Here is a 16422-nt window from a genome sequence, read left to right on the forward strand (position 1 = left end):
GTTAGTTCCTACCATCTTCGCCTAGTCCCTTTCTTTCTGGCATTCGCCACTACTAGTAATTAATGTGTCATTTCTATTTGTCAATTTCCTCCGCTGACAAAGGCAAAGGTCTTGCCTGGCTTTTTCGTCCTCAACTTTTAGCAAAAGACTTGGAATGCAACCGTTCATTTCATATTTGAAAATAACGGAGATAAACCGGGCGTGGTGATGCACACCTGTAATCCCAGTGGCTCCGGAGCCCGAGACAAGAGGATCGTGAGTTCAAAGCCAGCCTCTGCAATGGCGAGGTGCTAAGCAACTCTATAAATAAAATACAAAATAGGGCTGGGATGTGGCTCAGTGGTCGAGTTGAGTTCAATCTCCGGTACCAAATAAATCTGGAGGAGATAAGGCAGCAAAGCCCCTCTTGTTCACGTTTCTTGCCGCCCTAACCTATCACAGCATCAAGAGCCACGTCCATCAAGAGCACCGCGCGCCTCAGCAGCTTCCCTGAAGATGCCTACATATCCTTCCTGGCCGCACCCACGCCTGCCTCTCCCGCGGCAATACCCTGGGCCACTGCTTGGGAGCTGGGAAGATGCAAAACTGCGAGCGGGAGACACGGGTCTCACGAGTTCGGAGCAGATGCCAGGACTCCCTCGGAGCAGAATACTTGCAGGCGGTTGTTTGGACCGGAAGTGGCCGAGGGAAGTCGGGAAGTGGTCCGGGCCCAGCCCGGCACCTAGACATAGCAGCGCTGGACTCCGGAAGTCGGCGGTGGGAGGGCTGTAAAGACTCAGGGGTCACGGGGAAGTCCAGCACCCGGGTCGCTAGTTCCTCTGACATCCAACGCATGAAACCTGAGCGCTTCAAAGGTAGAACCTCAAACCTTTGCCCGGGGAAACGCCGCAGTGGGCACAAACGTTAGCCGCGATTGGCCAGTTCTGCTGGAGACGCCCTCGCCCCGCCACGATATTTGATTGGTTGAGGGCATCAGGGGCAGGGCTTGCGGTTCTAGAGGTCCGGCTGTGGGGGGAGATCCAGGAGGAACCTCATCAGCTCCGAGGAACGGTCCCCGGCTAGAGATGAGCAGAGGCCGACGACCGGGCCGGCCAGGCAAGGCGGGGAAGCCAGCTGGGCCCTGAATACAGGCCGCAGGGAAAGAATGGGAAGCTCAGACGGAAACCCCCTGCTCCCTTCGCTCTCCAACCTCTCTTGGCGGCGCAGGTCAAGGGTAAACCATTCAGGTTGAGTTCTATAGTGGTGGAGCAGCTGGAATGTAGGATGTGAGCATAGGCCAGGCCAGGCCTCTCAGCCGCCTCACCCTCTACCCAGACACCAAGATGGTTCTCTGGCTTTCTTCCCCTAGTCTCCCACCCATCACCCATCCAATTATGAGTACACTTGTATCTGATACTAGAGGCCCTTCCACAAACCAACCCCAACTGCTTCCTCAGTCTTATTTGCTCTTATAAAATATTTTCCAAAGTGCCACCTTCCATTGTTAACATACTTTTGCCAGACCCGTCCCAGAATGGTGGCTTCTAGGCGGATGGGCAGAAGTGGACCTAGCCTGTAGAGATGATGTGCAGGTTACTATCCATGGGGCCCTTGGAACCACATCCCTCTGCACTCTGCCGTAATAGGGGAAACATTTCTCCTGGATATTGTGATCTGAGCTATCCAGAAGCCACAGTGAAGATTATAAATGACTGCCTGAATCATTCCACAACTCTCCGGCTGGCTCAAGTCCTGACACCTGGTCTCCAATGGGTCAGCCACACAGTCTGAGGAACTGAAATCAAAGTAGGCAATACTCACTGTGCAAATGGGACCTCTGTGCTAAGCTACTGTGACAAGTACGGACGCTTCCAGTGTCATTTTAACAAGCCTCCTTTTCACCTGTTTCCCCTTCACTAAAAAAGCTCCCTGACAAGCCAGGTGCAGTGATGCATGCCCTAGTCCCAGCTGCTTGGGAGGCTGAGACAGGAGAATCGTTGAGTTCAAAGTCAGACTCACTCAGTGAGACCCTGTCTCTAAATAAAATACAAACTAGGCCTAGGGATGTGGCTCAGTGGTTGAGTACCCCTGAGTTCAATCCCCACTACCAAAAAAACCTCCCTGACAGCAACTACTTTACAAGTGACAGCCCCCCTCAGCCTCTCACACTAAGTCAAACAGAGGAATCCCATTTCTGGCTGACTAGAACTATGAGGATAAGCTGAAGGAAGCAATCTGCTTGCTTTCAGCAAGACTCCACCAAAGCTTGCTTGGCTCCACCAGTCAGCAGCTCATCTGTGTCCAGCTGACTGTATGCCCCAGACCACCCCCATGTTCAATTGAATCCAATGTCCCTGGTGGTCAAGACCATTGACTGTTCTACTTTTTTTAGACAGTCCTGCCTCATAATATAATATTACTAGACAGTAAACAGAGACATGGAAATAAGGATATTTCTTACAGGATAAAACACCAAACTGGGAGTCGTGGTCCATGCCTATAATCCAAACTACTCCAGAGACAGAAACAGGAGGATCACAAGTTCAAGGCCAGCCTAGGCAATCCAGTAAGACCAGCTTGGCACAGGTGTCTTAAAAAATGGCTGCGGATGTATCTTAGTGGCAGAGTGCTTGCCTAGCATGCACAAGACCCTACTGCAGAATGAATTTTAAAAATACGTGAAATGGGCTGGGGTTGTGGCTCAGCGGTAGAGCACTTGCCTAGCACATATAAGGCCCTGGGTTCAATCCTCAGCACCACATAAAAATAATTAAAGGTATTGTGTCCAACTAAAAAATATTAAAAAAAAAACAAAAAACATGAGACATCCGATGCAAATATGACACCAATTTCCAGCTCTCTGGTTGTATGATTCTGGGCAAGTGACTGGACTTTTCTCTTATCCTGTTTCCTCATTTATAAAACTCAGATAATAAAATCCATTCAACTGCAGAGAGTAGAGGTGATATATATGGGGGCTTGGCCCCATGCCTAGAAGTTAACAACTGGCAGCTATTGTTACTATTCCCAGTCATCCTGTTCAAGCCATTACAATCCTTAGGAGCTGGAGCCAACCAGGGCTGCAGGTATCTTGGTGGCTTTATAAACAAGTAGAGTCTCTGTGGCCTCCCTGATGCAGACATTTTCATAGTCAGCTGGTATGAGTTGAATGTTACTTTAGCAGCTGAGCCACAAGTATAGCATAATAGGCAGAATCTACTCCTTCGAAGAAAAAGACAGTGGGAAATGGAAGCCACAGAGGTTAAAACAGAAGACTAGGACTAAAATAGAGTCAGGCAGGGACAGGTAGGTAGGACAAATTACAAAGAACTTACAAAGGTCAACTAGGTAAGAAGCAACAGAGAAGAGGTGACAGTAGATGCATAATGGACCAGGAAGCAAAGTGGTACCTGGTAAGTGGCCCCAATGGAAACGGAAGAAAAGGGCCAATCACAAAACAGCCACAGTGCCTGAAAGGAGATGGGGACAGCAGGAAACACTGAGCAGAAGTTTTCAGACTGGCTATGTCCAACTCCCACTTCCCAAAGAGAGGAGCCAAAGAAGAGTCCAGAGATTAGTGTGCAGTGAACTTTCTTGGGATATGATGGCAGCAGCAGACATCCCCACCAGGGGTCCATTTACAGGAGTGGCTGGCTTCAGACTTGGAAACCTGTCTGCATTCAGAAGCCTCTGTTCATAGATTTATTCCAACGTTCTAAAATGGGCTCTGGCCAAAGGGACCTCAAACATACTCAAGGCTGAAGATAAGGGTGTCCAAAACAAGAGCAGGTGAGTCAGGGATGAATGAGGACACGATTGACCCAGGAGCCCCCCACTCCCCGGGGTTCAACAGTGCCCACAAGACAGAGCAGTAGTCCACAGCTTGAATTCCAAGGTCTTTAATTTTCCCTAAGTGCCTGTGCCTTCTCACCCAAGCTCCTCCCACGTTGCCATGCCCCACCCTGCGCCTGTACCTCCCAGGCTCCCTTCCCTCAACCCTTGGCTCCCACCACCTCCACCAAGGCCAGGAGCAAAGGCTGTTGCTCCTACACAGGGCCCAAATTCAATGGGGCTGTCCCAGCTGCCCTGGGTGCGCTGCCCCCACCCTAGGTGGGAGCAGGCGGGGGTGCAGCCAGAGCCCCAGCAGCTGCCGCTCCCAGCATCAGCATAGCCAGGGCCTTGGGCCCAGTAGTGTGGATCTTCTCATGCCGGTGGAGATTGGAGCGCCGGCTGAAGCTCTTGCCGCAGAGTGGGCAGGAGTAGGGCCGCACGCCGCGGTGAGTGCGCTGGTGGGCGGTGAGGTGCGAGCTGTGGCTGAAGCTCTTGCCGCAGTCGAGGCAGTGGTAGGGCTTCTCGCCAGTATGCGTGCGGTTGTGTGCTATGAGGTTGGAACGCTGGCTAAAGCACTTGCCACACTCTGGGCAAGGGTAGGGCTTGACGCCAGTGTGGGTACGCTGGTGGGTGACCAGGGCTGAGCTCTGTGTGAAGCACTTGCCGCAGATGGGGCATTTGTGCGGCTTGGCACCGGTGTGGGTGCCCTGATGCGTGACCAGGTCCGAGCGGCGCGTGAAGCGCTTGGCACAGCGGTCACACACGTAGGGCTTCTCACCAGTGTGGATGCGCTGGTGTTGGATCAGTGTCGAGTGGTGGCTGAAGCTCTTCCAGCACGAGGGGCAGGTGTAGGGCTTCTCACCGGTGTGGATGATCTGGTGCTGGATGAGATGCGAGCTGCGGCCGAAGCGCTTGCCACAGTCTGTACAGGCGTAGGGCTTCTCACCTGTGTGCGTGCGCCGGTGTGTCACCAGGTGAGAATGCCAGCTGAAGCTCTTGCCACACTGCTCGCACTTGTAGGTCTTCTTGCCTAGATCACTATCAGGGGCCAGGCCCTCCTCACTGCTGTCTGTGGCACCCTTCTCGTCCTTGTTGGGTTTTTCTGGGTCATGGCCCTCCAGTGCCTTCACAGGAGGGGCTGGATTTGGCTCTCTTGCTTCCAGAGGAGCCAGCTGTTCTGCATCTCTGGCTGACAGAGCGTTCTGACCGCTGGCTCCCTGCTGCCCACACTGCAGGACACCCCCTGGGGCCCACCAGGTTTTGGTTGGCAAGGGCTTCACATCCCCTAGGGCTCCCATGGGTGCAGCTGGCACCTCCTTCCCCACCTCCAAGGTTCCTGGAGAAAGAGAGAGGGTTTCCAGAGAGACAAGCTTCTGGAAGGGCCCCAGAGGGTGGGGAACCCACAGGAAATCCAGGGGATGGATTCTGGGGGATAGGAAAGGGGAAAAGGAAGTAGGGGAAATCTGGAGCCAAGAACCACCCTTTAGGAAGGAGCCATCTAGTGGCCCTGCACCCACAAAAAACAGAAAGTCCATATCAACAAGGAGTACCCGGGAATGACTGGGCAAACGGTCCTTCCCCAGAACAAGGCACACACCAAGTCCCTCACCTGAACCAGGGCCTCTCTTCTCTTCCTTCTCAGCTCCTGTCTGCCGGCTGGAGCTGGCAGCCTCGCCCTTTCCCTGCACTTGGGGGGCCCAGAGAGGCCTGCTGAAGGGAAACCCTATCCAGAAAGAGGACACATTCAGCAAAGAACTTCTGGAGCTGCCAACTGTAGACATCATCCCTCCAAAAACTAATGGGGCAAGAGGGGCAAGTGAGGGCTGGGGATGTGGCTCAAGCGGTAGCGCACTCGCCTGGCGTGCGTGTGGCCCGGGTTCGATCCGCAGCACCACATACAAACAAAGATGTTGTGTCCGCCGAAAACTAAAAAATAAAAATATTAAAAAAAAAAAAAGAGGGGCAAGTGAGGCTCCAGAAACATGAGGCAAAACAACATGCGCTCAAAAATTGCTTCAGGCCAGGCAGGGATGGTGGCTTATACCCATGATCCCAGTGACCCAGAAGCTGAAGCAGAATTGCAAATTTAAGGCTAGCCCCAGCAAGTTAGCAAGATTGTTTCAAAACACAAAAGAATGAAAAATGGGGCTGAGATTGTGGCTCAGCAGTAGAGCGCTCGCCTAGCATGTTCGAGGCCCTGGGTTCGATCCTCAACATCATAGAAAAATAAAATAAAGATATATATATGAAATAAAAAGGGCCGGAGGCAGTGGCACATGCCTGTAATCTCAGCGGCTCAGGAGGCTGAGGCAGGAGGATCCTGAGTTCAAAGCCAGCCTCAGCAACGACAGGCATTAAGCAACTCAGTGAGACCCTGTCTCTAAATACAAAATAGGGCTGGGAATGTGGCTTAGTGGTCAAGTGCCCCTGAGTTCAATCTCCAGTACCAAAAAAAAAAAAAAAAAAAAAAAAAAATTTAAAAGGCATCTGGGAACATAACTCGGTGGCAGACCACCTGGGGTTCAATCACCAGTACCAAAGGAAAAAAAAAGGTGTGTGTGTGTGGGGGCCTGAGGTGCAGCTCAGTGGTAAGCTACTTGCCTAACATGTAAGAGACCCTTAGTTTAATCCCCAGCACCTTAAAAAAAATTTCCTTCCTATCCCCTTTCAGGGTAGCACCCAACTATACTCCTCCCAATGCTGAGCCAACTGACTCCTGATTCCCTGAATAAAGTCTCAGAATCTGAAAGGGAGGAGCCCAGGTTCTGAGGCCAGGTGAGGACAGCAATTCCCTTCCCTTGTCACAGTCTCCAATCAGTGGGCCCAGTAGCCTAAGACATTGGAAGGGCTATCTTACTCCTGAACTTGCATGTGGCTGGGAGGGTTGGAGGCTGCAGAAAGGCCAAGTGAGAGGGCCTGGGACAAGGGGCCAGGTACACTGACAACCAAGAAGTCATGAGACCAAAGGGCCCATCTGCCAATTCCCTGGGGTGAGAGGCCCTGGGAATTCTAGTTAAGTCAGTAAGACAGCAGAGGGGCCTTGCCTGTCATGACTTGTGGGAGAAAAGGGATTTTTTGGATCAATGAAGTGGGTTACAGCCTCTCTGAGGCCTGCCCTGGGGCTGCAAATAGATGCTAAGTTCTTTCTGATCTCCCAGGATTTGCCTGGACTTGTTGGTCTGGCCCTGAGGAATATTAACAACAGGTAGTATGCAAGCCTAAGATAATTATAGGAGTGAGGATGACTGGTATGATCCCACAGAGATCTCAAGGCTACACTGAAGTCAAGGGTGGAATTGCCAAAGGCCCAGATTGCACCTGGACTAGCAGGTATGCAATGGCTATTTACTGAATGAATGAATCACAATGAAGACCTCATCAAATTCTGTCAAAAAAAAACTAGTCTGCAAATAAGGAGTAAAAACCTGGGACTTAACTACCTGCCATCAGAGAAACCAAGGGAGCCCCTCTGAGAAGCACATGCTTCCTGGGCTCCCTAGAGCCTATAGGGCCTGAGAGGTTAGCTGATGCCACCCACAGAGCAGCCCACAGACCTAGAGTCAAGCTCTCTGCAAACACCTACAAAGCTGGGGCTTGGAGAAGGAAGACAGAAATACTGGGATAAATTAAAGCAATGAAAGATTGGAAGAAAAGCAGAATCCTCAGATCAGTACTGTCCAAAATAGCAGCCACCAGCCATGGCTACTCAAGCTCCAATCTGAGTTGAGCAAAGTTAAAAAAAAAAAAAAAAAATTAAAAACTCACTTGCTCTAGCCACATTTCCAATGCTCAACAGCCACTGGGTTTAGGGACACCATTCTAGTGCAGATGCAGAATATTTCAATCCCTGTGGAAAGTTCTACAGAACACTACTGTCTAAATGAACAAAGTGGGGAAAGGGAGCAGAACTGATGTGGGGGGCCAACAGGGAGGTAATGACCCTACTACAGGTGAGCCCTCACCCAAGGCCAGCCCATTTCTCTTCTGTAGCACGTCCCTATAGAAGTTCTGCTGGGTGTGGTCCAGACGTCCCCACTCCTCCCGGGAGAGGTACAGAGCCACATCTTCAAAGGTCACTGGCATCTGAAACAACATGAAGCATGCTATAGACACAGTGGGGCAAACAGAGACACCAAGACATGTGGTGAGATTGCAGCCTCCCAACTGCTGCCTCCAGCTACCCTGACCTGATTGTCAAATATAAGAGACCTTTTTGGGGGAGAGTTGTTTCAATAACAAAGCAGTACTACTTAGGGACCACAGCCAAAGCTCAGGATCTCCTTCCTCAGCTCAGACCCTAAAGGAAGATTCACACATCAGAGACCCATCTCTCCACTTCCCTCTGCTTTTCCTCCAGCTGTGGCCAGAGTGACCGAAGACCCTAAGCCTGGAAAATGGTATTCAGATTCCAGCTACACTTCAGTGAGAGTCCTGAGCAGCAGGTTCCAGATCCAAGTGGGAAGGTCAGTGAGGCCATGACTTTACATGTGGAGCCAGCAGATCTGGAAGGGCTGAGCACCAAGTCGGGATCTGGGAAGGCCCTGCCTCCACTTGGGCAGCTAGAAGAGGAGGCAAAGAGACTGGCATAGACACTCACCTGGGACCAGGCAGTGAGGAGCGCTGCGGCCATCTGCCGATCTCGGGTCCTCCCCTCATGGGAAAGCATGGGGATCCGAGAAGGAAGGGCTATGGGAGGAGAGTGGTGACTGACTCAAACTGCTGGATGCTGCTGCTCACCCAGCCACTTCAAACTCCACCCCACCCCAAACCAAAAAGACAGGCAGGCATATGCACAGGTAGACATCTGGGTCCCTTTCCAGGTTAAGGACCCTCAGCCCTACCCAGGCTGGGCCTCCACCTTCCCCACAGTTGCCTATCCAGGCACCTTTGTCCACATCCCTCTCCTACCTCCCCCAGGCAAGAAGAGAGCTTTCTCCTTAGGGCCAGGATTTAGAGGCACCCAGTCCCGTGCACCTGGAGCCCTGTCCTCCTGTGAGGTCCCCTCAGAGTGCACCTCTTCCGGCTCTGTCTTAATGTGTGGTATCTTCTTCTCCAGCCCAGAGAGCATTTCTTGACAGGAATGCACATGACCTAGAACCTGGGAATGACAACCCGCATCAGAACCCGGCAGAACTCACACCCACATGCAAGAGACAGCTTGAAGGGCTGACCTCGCTTTCTCCCTCCAGTTCACCTCCCAGCAAGGATGGAGTGGCAAGAGATGAAAGTCTTGTCAAGCCATTGCCATAGTACACATAGTACTCAGGGGCACTCGACCACTGAGCCACACCCCCATCCCTATTTTGTATTTTATTTATGTGTTTGTTTGTTTATTTATTTTTTACACAATACCTTTATTTTGTTTATTTTTATGTGGTGCTGAGGATCGAACCCAGGGCCTCACACATGAGAGGCAAGCGCTCTACCACTAAGCCACAGCCCCAGCCCCACTATTTTGTATTTCATTTAGAGCAGGGTCTCACTGAGTTGCTTAGTGCCTCGCTTTTGCTGGGCTGGGACTGGCTTTGAACCCGCAATTCTCCTACCTTACCTTCCAGAGCTGCTGGGATTACAGGCATGTGCCACTGCGCCTGGCTGCTGTTGTTTCTTTCTTTCTTTCTTTTTTTTTTTTTTTGGTGCTGGGGATTGATCAAACTCAGGGACTTGTGCATTTGAGGCAAGCACTCTACCAACTGAGCTATATCTTTAGCCCTGGCTGTTTTTTAATACATGATAAAATCAAGTAGATTGGGTTAAATAGTGTCTCTTCAAAATTCACATCTACCCTGAAGCACAGAATGTGACCTTATTTGGAAAAAGGGTTTTTTGGTGGTTGTTGCTGTTGTAGTACTGGGGATTAAATGAGGCTGGAAAATGGAAAATGAGATAATCAAGCTAAGCATCTCAAGATGAGCCAGGCATAGTGGTGCATTCCTATAATCCCAGCGGCTAAAGAGGCTGAGGCAGGAGGATTATAAATTCAAAGCCAGTAAGCAATTTAGCATAGCCCTAAGCAATTAGTGAGACCCTGTCTCTACATAAAAAATAAAAAAAGCTGGAGATGTGGCTCAGTGGTTAAGTGCCCCTAGGGTGGGCCCTAAATTGGATGAGTGAGGTCATTATAAGAATAGAAGACAGGGACTGGGATTGTGGCTCAGTGGTAGAGTGCTCCATGAGGCACTGGGTTCGATCCTCAGCACCACATAAATGTAAAATAAAGATATTGTGTCCAACTAAAAATAAATAAATAAATATTAAAAAAGAAAAAAGAAAAGAATAGAAGACACAGCTGAGTGTGGTGTGCACACCTGAGATCCCAGCAACTCAGGAGGCTGAGGAAGGATGATGGCAAATTCAAGGTCAGCCTGGGCAATTTAACAATTTAACAAGAACTTGACTCAAAATAAGAATTAACTACTGTCATGTATAACCAATTGGAACAAATTTAAAATTAAAAGGGATAGGGTATTAAAAAAAAGAATAAGGGCTAGGATATAGCTCAGTGACATAGACATAGCACTCCTGAGTTCAACTCCTTCCCCACCTCAAGAAAAAAAGGTAAATAGAAGACACAGAAACACTGAGAAGGAAACAGAGATGGAGCAATGCTTGAGCCAAGGAGCATCAGGAGTCACAGGAGGCTAAAAGGGGTGGGAAGAACCTCTCCCCAGGCCAAAAGCCTCTGGAGGAGGCCTGGAGCAGCTGACAGCTTGGCTTCCAAGACCAGGAGAGAACAGATCCTGGTTGTCTTATGCAACCCAGTCAGTGGGAACTTGTTTCTACAGCTACAGGAAACTAACACCCCAAAGCCTAGGAATTAGACAAAGGCTCACAATCAGGCCTCTCAAAAACTCTGGGCAAGGCATATATATCCTCTCACTGAGAGAACCTTGGTGGTTCTCATGTCACTCAAGGCAAGGCTGGCCTTCTATTGGGAGTCACACCCATCCCTGCCTCACCTTCCCCGGTGTGTGTGTTCCAGTCAGTCCTGAAGGGAAAGACCAGCTGTCAAGAGTGTCCAGGCAGACCTAACAATGCCCTGACTGGCCTCTGAGACTCAGCTGCTCTGCTGCCTGCCTAGAACAGTCATAGGGGCATACACATGTGAGAGAAAGCCACCCACTCTAGAAATTTCTGGATAAACACAGAGTATGGGTAATTATTATTATTATTATTACTTTGTGTAGACTTGACGAATTCAACATCAACAGAGAATGTTGATCAGCAAGGCTTGTCAGGTTCAAGGCACACATAAAAAGCTGTTATGAAACAATGGTAATAATTCTTTGAACTTCCACAGCATAAAAACGGTAGCACTAGTGTGGCGCAGTGGCATACACCTGTAATCCCTGCAACTTTGGAGGCTGAGGCAGGTGGATTGTGATTTCAAAGCCAACCTCAGCAAAAGTGAGGCGCTAAGCAACTCAGTGAGGCCCTGTCTCTAAATAAAATACAAAACAGGGCTGGGATGTGGCTCAGTGATCTAGTGCCCTTGAGTTCAATCCTTGTAACCTCCCCCAAGAAAAACAACAACACGGAAGCACTAATACTGGATGTGAATTTTTATTTATAACCACTACGACACTAGGCCAGAGGACACAGGCTTCTCTGACTTGAGCTCTAGTTGTGGGAGTTATCATTTCATTATCAAAAATTATGATCAGTTATGAGCTGACACTGCTTAGATGAATCTCATCCCATTAGCTCCTCCAAGATAGGAGGGAACGACAGGTACAGAATCTGCATTTTACAAAGGACAGAGCTGGTTCCCACAGGTCAGAGGACTGGCCTGAGTCACATGCCTTGCCTGCAAGTGACTCAGAGTCCTCCAACCCCAAGGCCAGAGACCCCAGTCCTCCACAGATGGTAATTACATACACACACACAGGCAGCAGGTGGTGCAGGCAGGACTGGGAGCTCAGACCCAGAGAGGTGAAGAGAAATGTCTTGGGGAGAAGGAAGTGGGGCATAGAACAAGTAGGCACAATTCGGAAAAAACCTCACTGGAGGACCCCACAGAACACCCCTGCTATTCCATGTGCCTGTTGACTACCTTTATTCACTGAACAAGGCAAAACAGTTACACCATAAATGCCAAATAGAAGGTATTTCCCATCATGCCACCTTCTCTCCAATATCTCCAACCCACTTCCCCCATCCACCAGCCCTGCACCCCCAGTGAGTTTAACTCTTCCTTTGCCCAGATACCCTGCTTAGAAAAATCATCTTGTCCCAGCTTCTTTCATGGCATGCCTCTGCCCCCAGAACTTCTTACCTCCTGGGCTCTCTCCTTGTTCTCAGCAGCCTGGATGCTTCCACCATTTGCAGACATTTTCTATTTGAGAGTTAGGAAGAACAGCAAGTTGTTTCTCCTGCTTGCTGGCCAAGCCCCCTCCTGCTTTTGGCCATGAGCCTGAAAGAGCAGAAAGAAATCAGTCATCTTCAAGTGCCCTGAAAAATCTCCATGCTGGACCAGACTTTCCTGGTCCTACCTGGTCTGCTAGATCCTATTCAGCAGTCCTACTTTTCTATCATGTTTTTAGTTTCCTGCTTAAAAAAAAAAAAAAAAAGGTACAAAGATATTGTGTACCCTATGCTTTGTTGCTGAGCCCCACATTTCGGAGCAAACAGCTCAGGGAAAGTGGGGGAAAATTGAAATGGTAGTTCCTGTCATCAAGAGCAGAAAATTCTGCAGAGATCCTACAAAACAAGTGCTGGTGAGGTCCCACTTCTCATAGAATTCAGGCCCCGCTGACCCCAGGGCATGCACTCTGTGCCCCGCGTCTGCTTTAAAGCCCGGCTAGAAACCAGAAATCAACCTGCCCACTTAGCAGTTCCCCTGCGATGCAACCTCCGGCCTTGGGATGCCCATCCTGCTCATAGTTCCGGCGGACTATGTCCTTCTCCTTCCCAATCCCGGATCCAGGCCCCCTTCCCTCCTGCCAGCCCGAAGCCTTCCACCTTTGACCCTGTCCCCTCCTGCAATCTTGGCCACCTGTACCAGTCCCGGGATCCAGGCGCCCTCCCCAGCATTCCCTTCTCACCGAGGTGCAGGATGGTAGAGGGGGCACCAGGGGCAGCCGGGCCCCTCCCCAGGGAAGGGAGGTTCTGCAGCCAGCGTTGGGCGGGCGGGGGAATCCGGCGGAGACCAGGATTAGGGACAACAGGAAGTCCCTTCCAGATCCCGTTCCCCACGCAGCGGCAGCCCTACAGGGTTCCCAGCTTCGAGGGTTCCGTGTCTGGGATCCCAGGCCTTGGCTGCACCTGCTCTTGGCAGGAAGGCAATTCCCAGATCAGCAATTCCTGCTAAAGACGATTCTTTTACCAAGCACGTATTTGTGATGCCCGCCAAGCAGGGGCACCGAAACGAAAAAATAGGGCGATGCGTTTTTAGAAAGATTTTGATAATGTTTCAGAGAGCATTGCAGTCATCCTTGAAGAAGTGGCGCTTTGCTGAATGGAGGGAAGACGTTCTTTTTCAGTACACAGCACTTCTTTGAGGCCCCTGGATTCAATTAAGCCTCCCCAGATCAGGGGGTCCTCTGGGTCCCTCCAAGACTGGCACAGAGTTCTCTCCCTAGGAGTGAACTAAGGAAATAGGCTGGGACCACCTGTAGCCCATCCTGATGCCTACACCTGGCAATATGTGGGATAAATTTAGTTTTTCCAAACCTACTCCAGCTTGGAAACAGTGGTAAAGAGGCCTGACCCAACTGTCCAGGAGTTCCAGATGCCACCCCTTAGGTTCCCTTTGCCTTCTGACCCTGGGTACTAAAGCCCCAAATGGGTAGGAGAGTGATTGTACTTTACTTTCTGGGGTAAAGAACCATGTCTTCTAGGCAGAGCATGGGAGTGTCAGGAAAGAGGTGGGGTCCCAATCCTGGAGTCTGCCTACAGGGAATGTTCCTCCCAGAGATGATCCTGTGCTTGCCTCCTTTGACTCATCTCTGAGATCCCCTGCTTCACACAGCAAGATCAGTGTTACAGCCCTGTACTAGTTCACAGATGTACTCTGTGGGTTCACAGGATTTAATTTTTTAAAAACTTAATTTCTAACACTTAAAAATCAGCAGAGTTCTCATATAATTGATTTTTTTAAAAAATCAGAACATTTGGCAATACTGGACCTATATTCTTTTTACCCACAACCTGACTCCCAGGTGGTCATGGTTGACACTTGGTCCCTTATAGCATCTGTTTGCAACTCCACTCTTGGAGTCAAATATTTTAGGAGTCCTTGGATTTGGCTTGATTCTACTGTCAACTTGAAGAAAATTTACCCCTGGGATTTGCCTCTAGTTAGTGTTTCCAGTCATTCTAAACCCAGGGTGAAGAGGGACATACAAAGTTGTAATCAAGGTCAATACTGTTTTCAATCCAGGTAGCTATGAACTGAAACAAAGTCAAAGAGGGTCCTGAAAAGATGACACAACTGCATTCAGTGTGTCCATGAGGACCAGAACTGAGTCTCCAGTATACAAGGACTACCGCTGGAGAGGACCATGTCACCCCATGCAATCCCAAGAGAGCACAAAGTTCAAAATCAGTGCATGTGTCCCAATTTCAGGGAAAAAATAAAATAAAATTCTCCCCCCCACCACTTTTAATGTATTTTTAGTTGTAGATGGACACAATGCCTTTATTTTGTTTATTTATTTTTATATGGTGCTGAGGATGGAACCCAGTGCCTCATGCAAGGCTATTGCTCTACTGCTGAGCCACAACCCCAAGCCCCAGGGCAAAATTTCTTTACCAGCAAAAGGTACTGGTTTAGGAATACTGCAGGGGTAAAGGGTGTCTAGAGGCTTGAATCCTGCCATAAGATCTCCTAGACAGACTAAATGAAGTTTGAGCATTCATTTGGTTGTTCATAGAAAATTCCTTGAGCACCTACTATATGCTTGATATTAACCATTTAACCCTTTCTTGGAAAGGAGAGAAATGCATTCCACAGCTGGTTTTAGGATCGGAGCAGGTCTGGGGGAGCGGGTTACCACAGTTTCTGTGTGGAAATTGCAGCCTCTGAAAGAGTTCAGAAAGGCGTAAAGCAGACATCAAAATGTAATGCCTTCAACAACCACAAATGACCAATGGCTGGACATAAGAAGAGAGTATAAGGGACTTCAGGGATATCCAAAACCATATTTGTTTAGAGGGAGTAGTTGGGGGCCAGTATTGCCAAAGTTCAAATATTTTTCAAGAGAAAAAAAAATTCAATTTCTTCTTCCTTCCGTCTCCTTCTCATTCTCCTTGATTGAAACCAGGGCCTTGCGTATGTTAGGACAAGCATTCTACCAGTTAGATACATTCCCAGTCCTTTTTAAATTTTTTATTAAGATAGGGTCTTGGTGGGGCTGGGGATGTGGCTCAAGCAGTAGCACGCTCGCCTGGCACGCATGCGGCCGGGGTTCAATCCTCAGCACCACATACAAACAAAGATGTTGTGTCCGCCGAAAACTAAAAAATAAATATTAAAATTCTCTCTCTCTCTCTCTCTCTTAAAAAAAAAAAATATATAGGGTCTTGGTAAATTGCCCAGGTTAGCCTGGAACTTACCAGCCTCCCAAATAACTGGTATTATAGGCTTGTACCACCACACCTCGAAAGAATTTGATTTCTATGTGAAATCTCCTGAGTTTTAAATTTACGACAAAACGTTTAAATCTGCACACCCACAATCCCAGCTACTTAGGAGACTGAGGCAGAAGAACCACAAGTTCAAAGCCAACCTGGGCAACTTAGCCAGACACTCTGTCTTAAAAGAAAAAATAAAAAGGGCTGGGCATATAGTTCAATGTTAGAATTGCCCCAGTATCACAAAAGAAAAAACTCAGTACACGTCCAGCCTCTCTGCATTCAGCTCACAGGCCACCAGTTCAGGGCTGTACTTACCTACTTACCTCAGAGCCTGTCACAAGTATTAACTACCATGGAGAAAGGCGCTTAGTGGAGCTTCAGGTTTGGGAAACCCTCAACAAACGTCAACTCCTGGTGGCTGCCCTGAACTTGAGTAAGGAGAGGACACCACCTTTGGTAAATAAATCCCCATCTACTCGCAGAGATCAGCCTGACAGTTAACTTAAGTCTTAAAAAATAATGAAAACTAGAAACAACATCGTCTAAAGCAAGAACAAAATAATACACTTACTAAAGCAGCTAACTAGAGACAGGACGATGCGGATATGCGGTCTGGTGAAGGAAAGAGACAACCAATGAGGGAAATAAAGGAACACGAGAGAAGGGAAGTAAAAATAATAAATAGCAGAGAAAATTCTAAACGTTAACAAAGAAGAAAAGGTAATCAGCAGAAGTGCTCATAGGGTTTAAAATTTTTAAAAGAAGAAAAATAACTAAGGATGCCCAGGCCAGGGAGACCTCCGGAGGCAAGAAGACGACCCCGCGACCCGCTCCAGTGAAGCTGACACCGCAGCAGGAATGCAAATTCCGAGCACCAGGCGGCCGCAGAAGCCCGGGAGTCCCCCGCGCACCTTCCGGCCCCGCGCGCTCCTCAGCACGCAGGAACTTGACGCCGGGAGCTGTCTCCCAGGCAACGACGCCACCTCGCCCCCCCACGCGCCACGGAAGACGCCAGTGATTGGCTGTAGACAAGAT

At 49.3% G+C, this 16422-nt stretch overlaps 1 protein-coding gene across 12 annotated transcripts; it reads right to left on the reverse strand.

Moving 5' to 3' along the window:
* Nucleotides 1-3862: 3862 nt before the first annotated feature.
* Znf205 (zinc finger protein 205) lies at nucleotides 3863-16316 on the reverse strand. 12 transcript variants are annotated; one of them, XM_048789290.1, is made up of 8 exons: nucleotides 16299-16316; nucleotides 12086-12223; nucleotides 10989-11069; nucleotides 8719-8908; nucleotides 8408-8496; nucleotides 7773-7893; nucleotides 5420-5533; nucleotides 3863-5146 (listed from the first exon to the last, which is right to left on the reverse strand). In XM_048789290.1, exons 2-8 carry the CDS (start codon nucleotides 12140-12142, stop codon nucleotides 4086-4088), a joined length of 1713 nt encoding a protein of 570 aa, XP_048645247.1. In that variant the 5' UTR covers nucleotides 12143-12223; nucleotides 16299-16316; the 3' UTR covers nucleotides 3863-4085. The 12 variants fall into 12 exon arrangements, with proteins under 12 accessions (XP_048645247.1, XP_048645244.1, XP_048645246.1 ...); XM_048789287.1 differs by lacking the exon at nucleotides 16299-16316 and adding an exon at nucleotides 15959-16251; XM_048789289.1 differs by lacking the exon at nucleotides 16299-16316 and adding an exon at nucleotides 15711-15858.
* Between the last annotated feature and the right edge of the window lie 106 nt (nucleotides 16317-16422).

Source organism: Marmota marmota, unplaced genomic scaffold, assembly GCF_001458135.2.
Source record: "Marmota marmota marmota unplaced genomic scaffold, marMar, whole genome shotgun sequence".
Classification (NCBI taxonomy): Eukaryota; Metazoa; Chordata; class Mammalia; order Rodentia; family Sciuridae; genus Marmota; species Marmota marmota.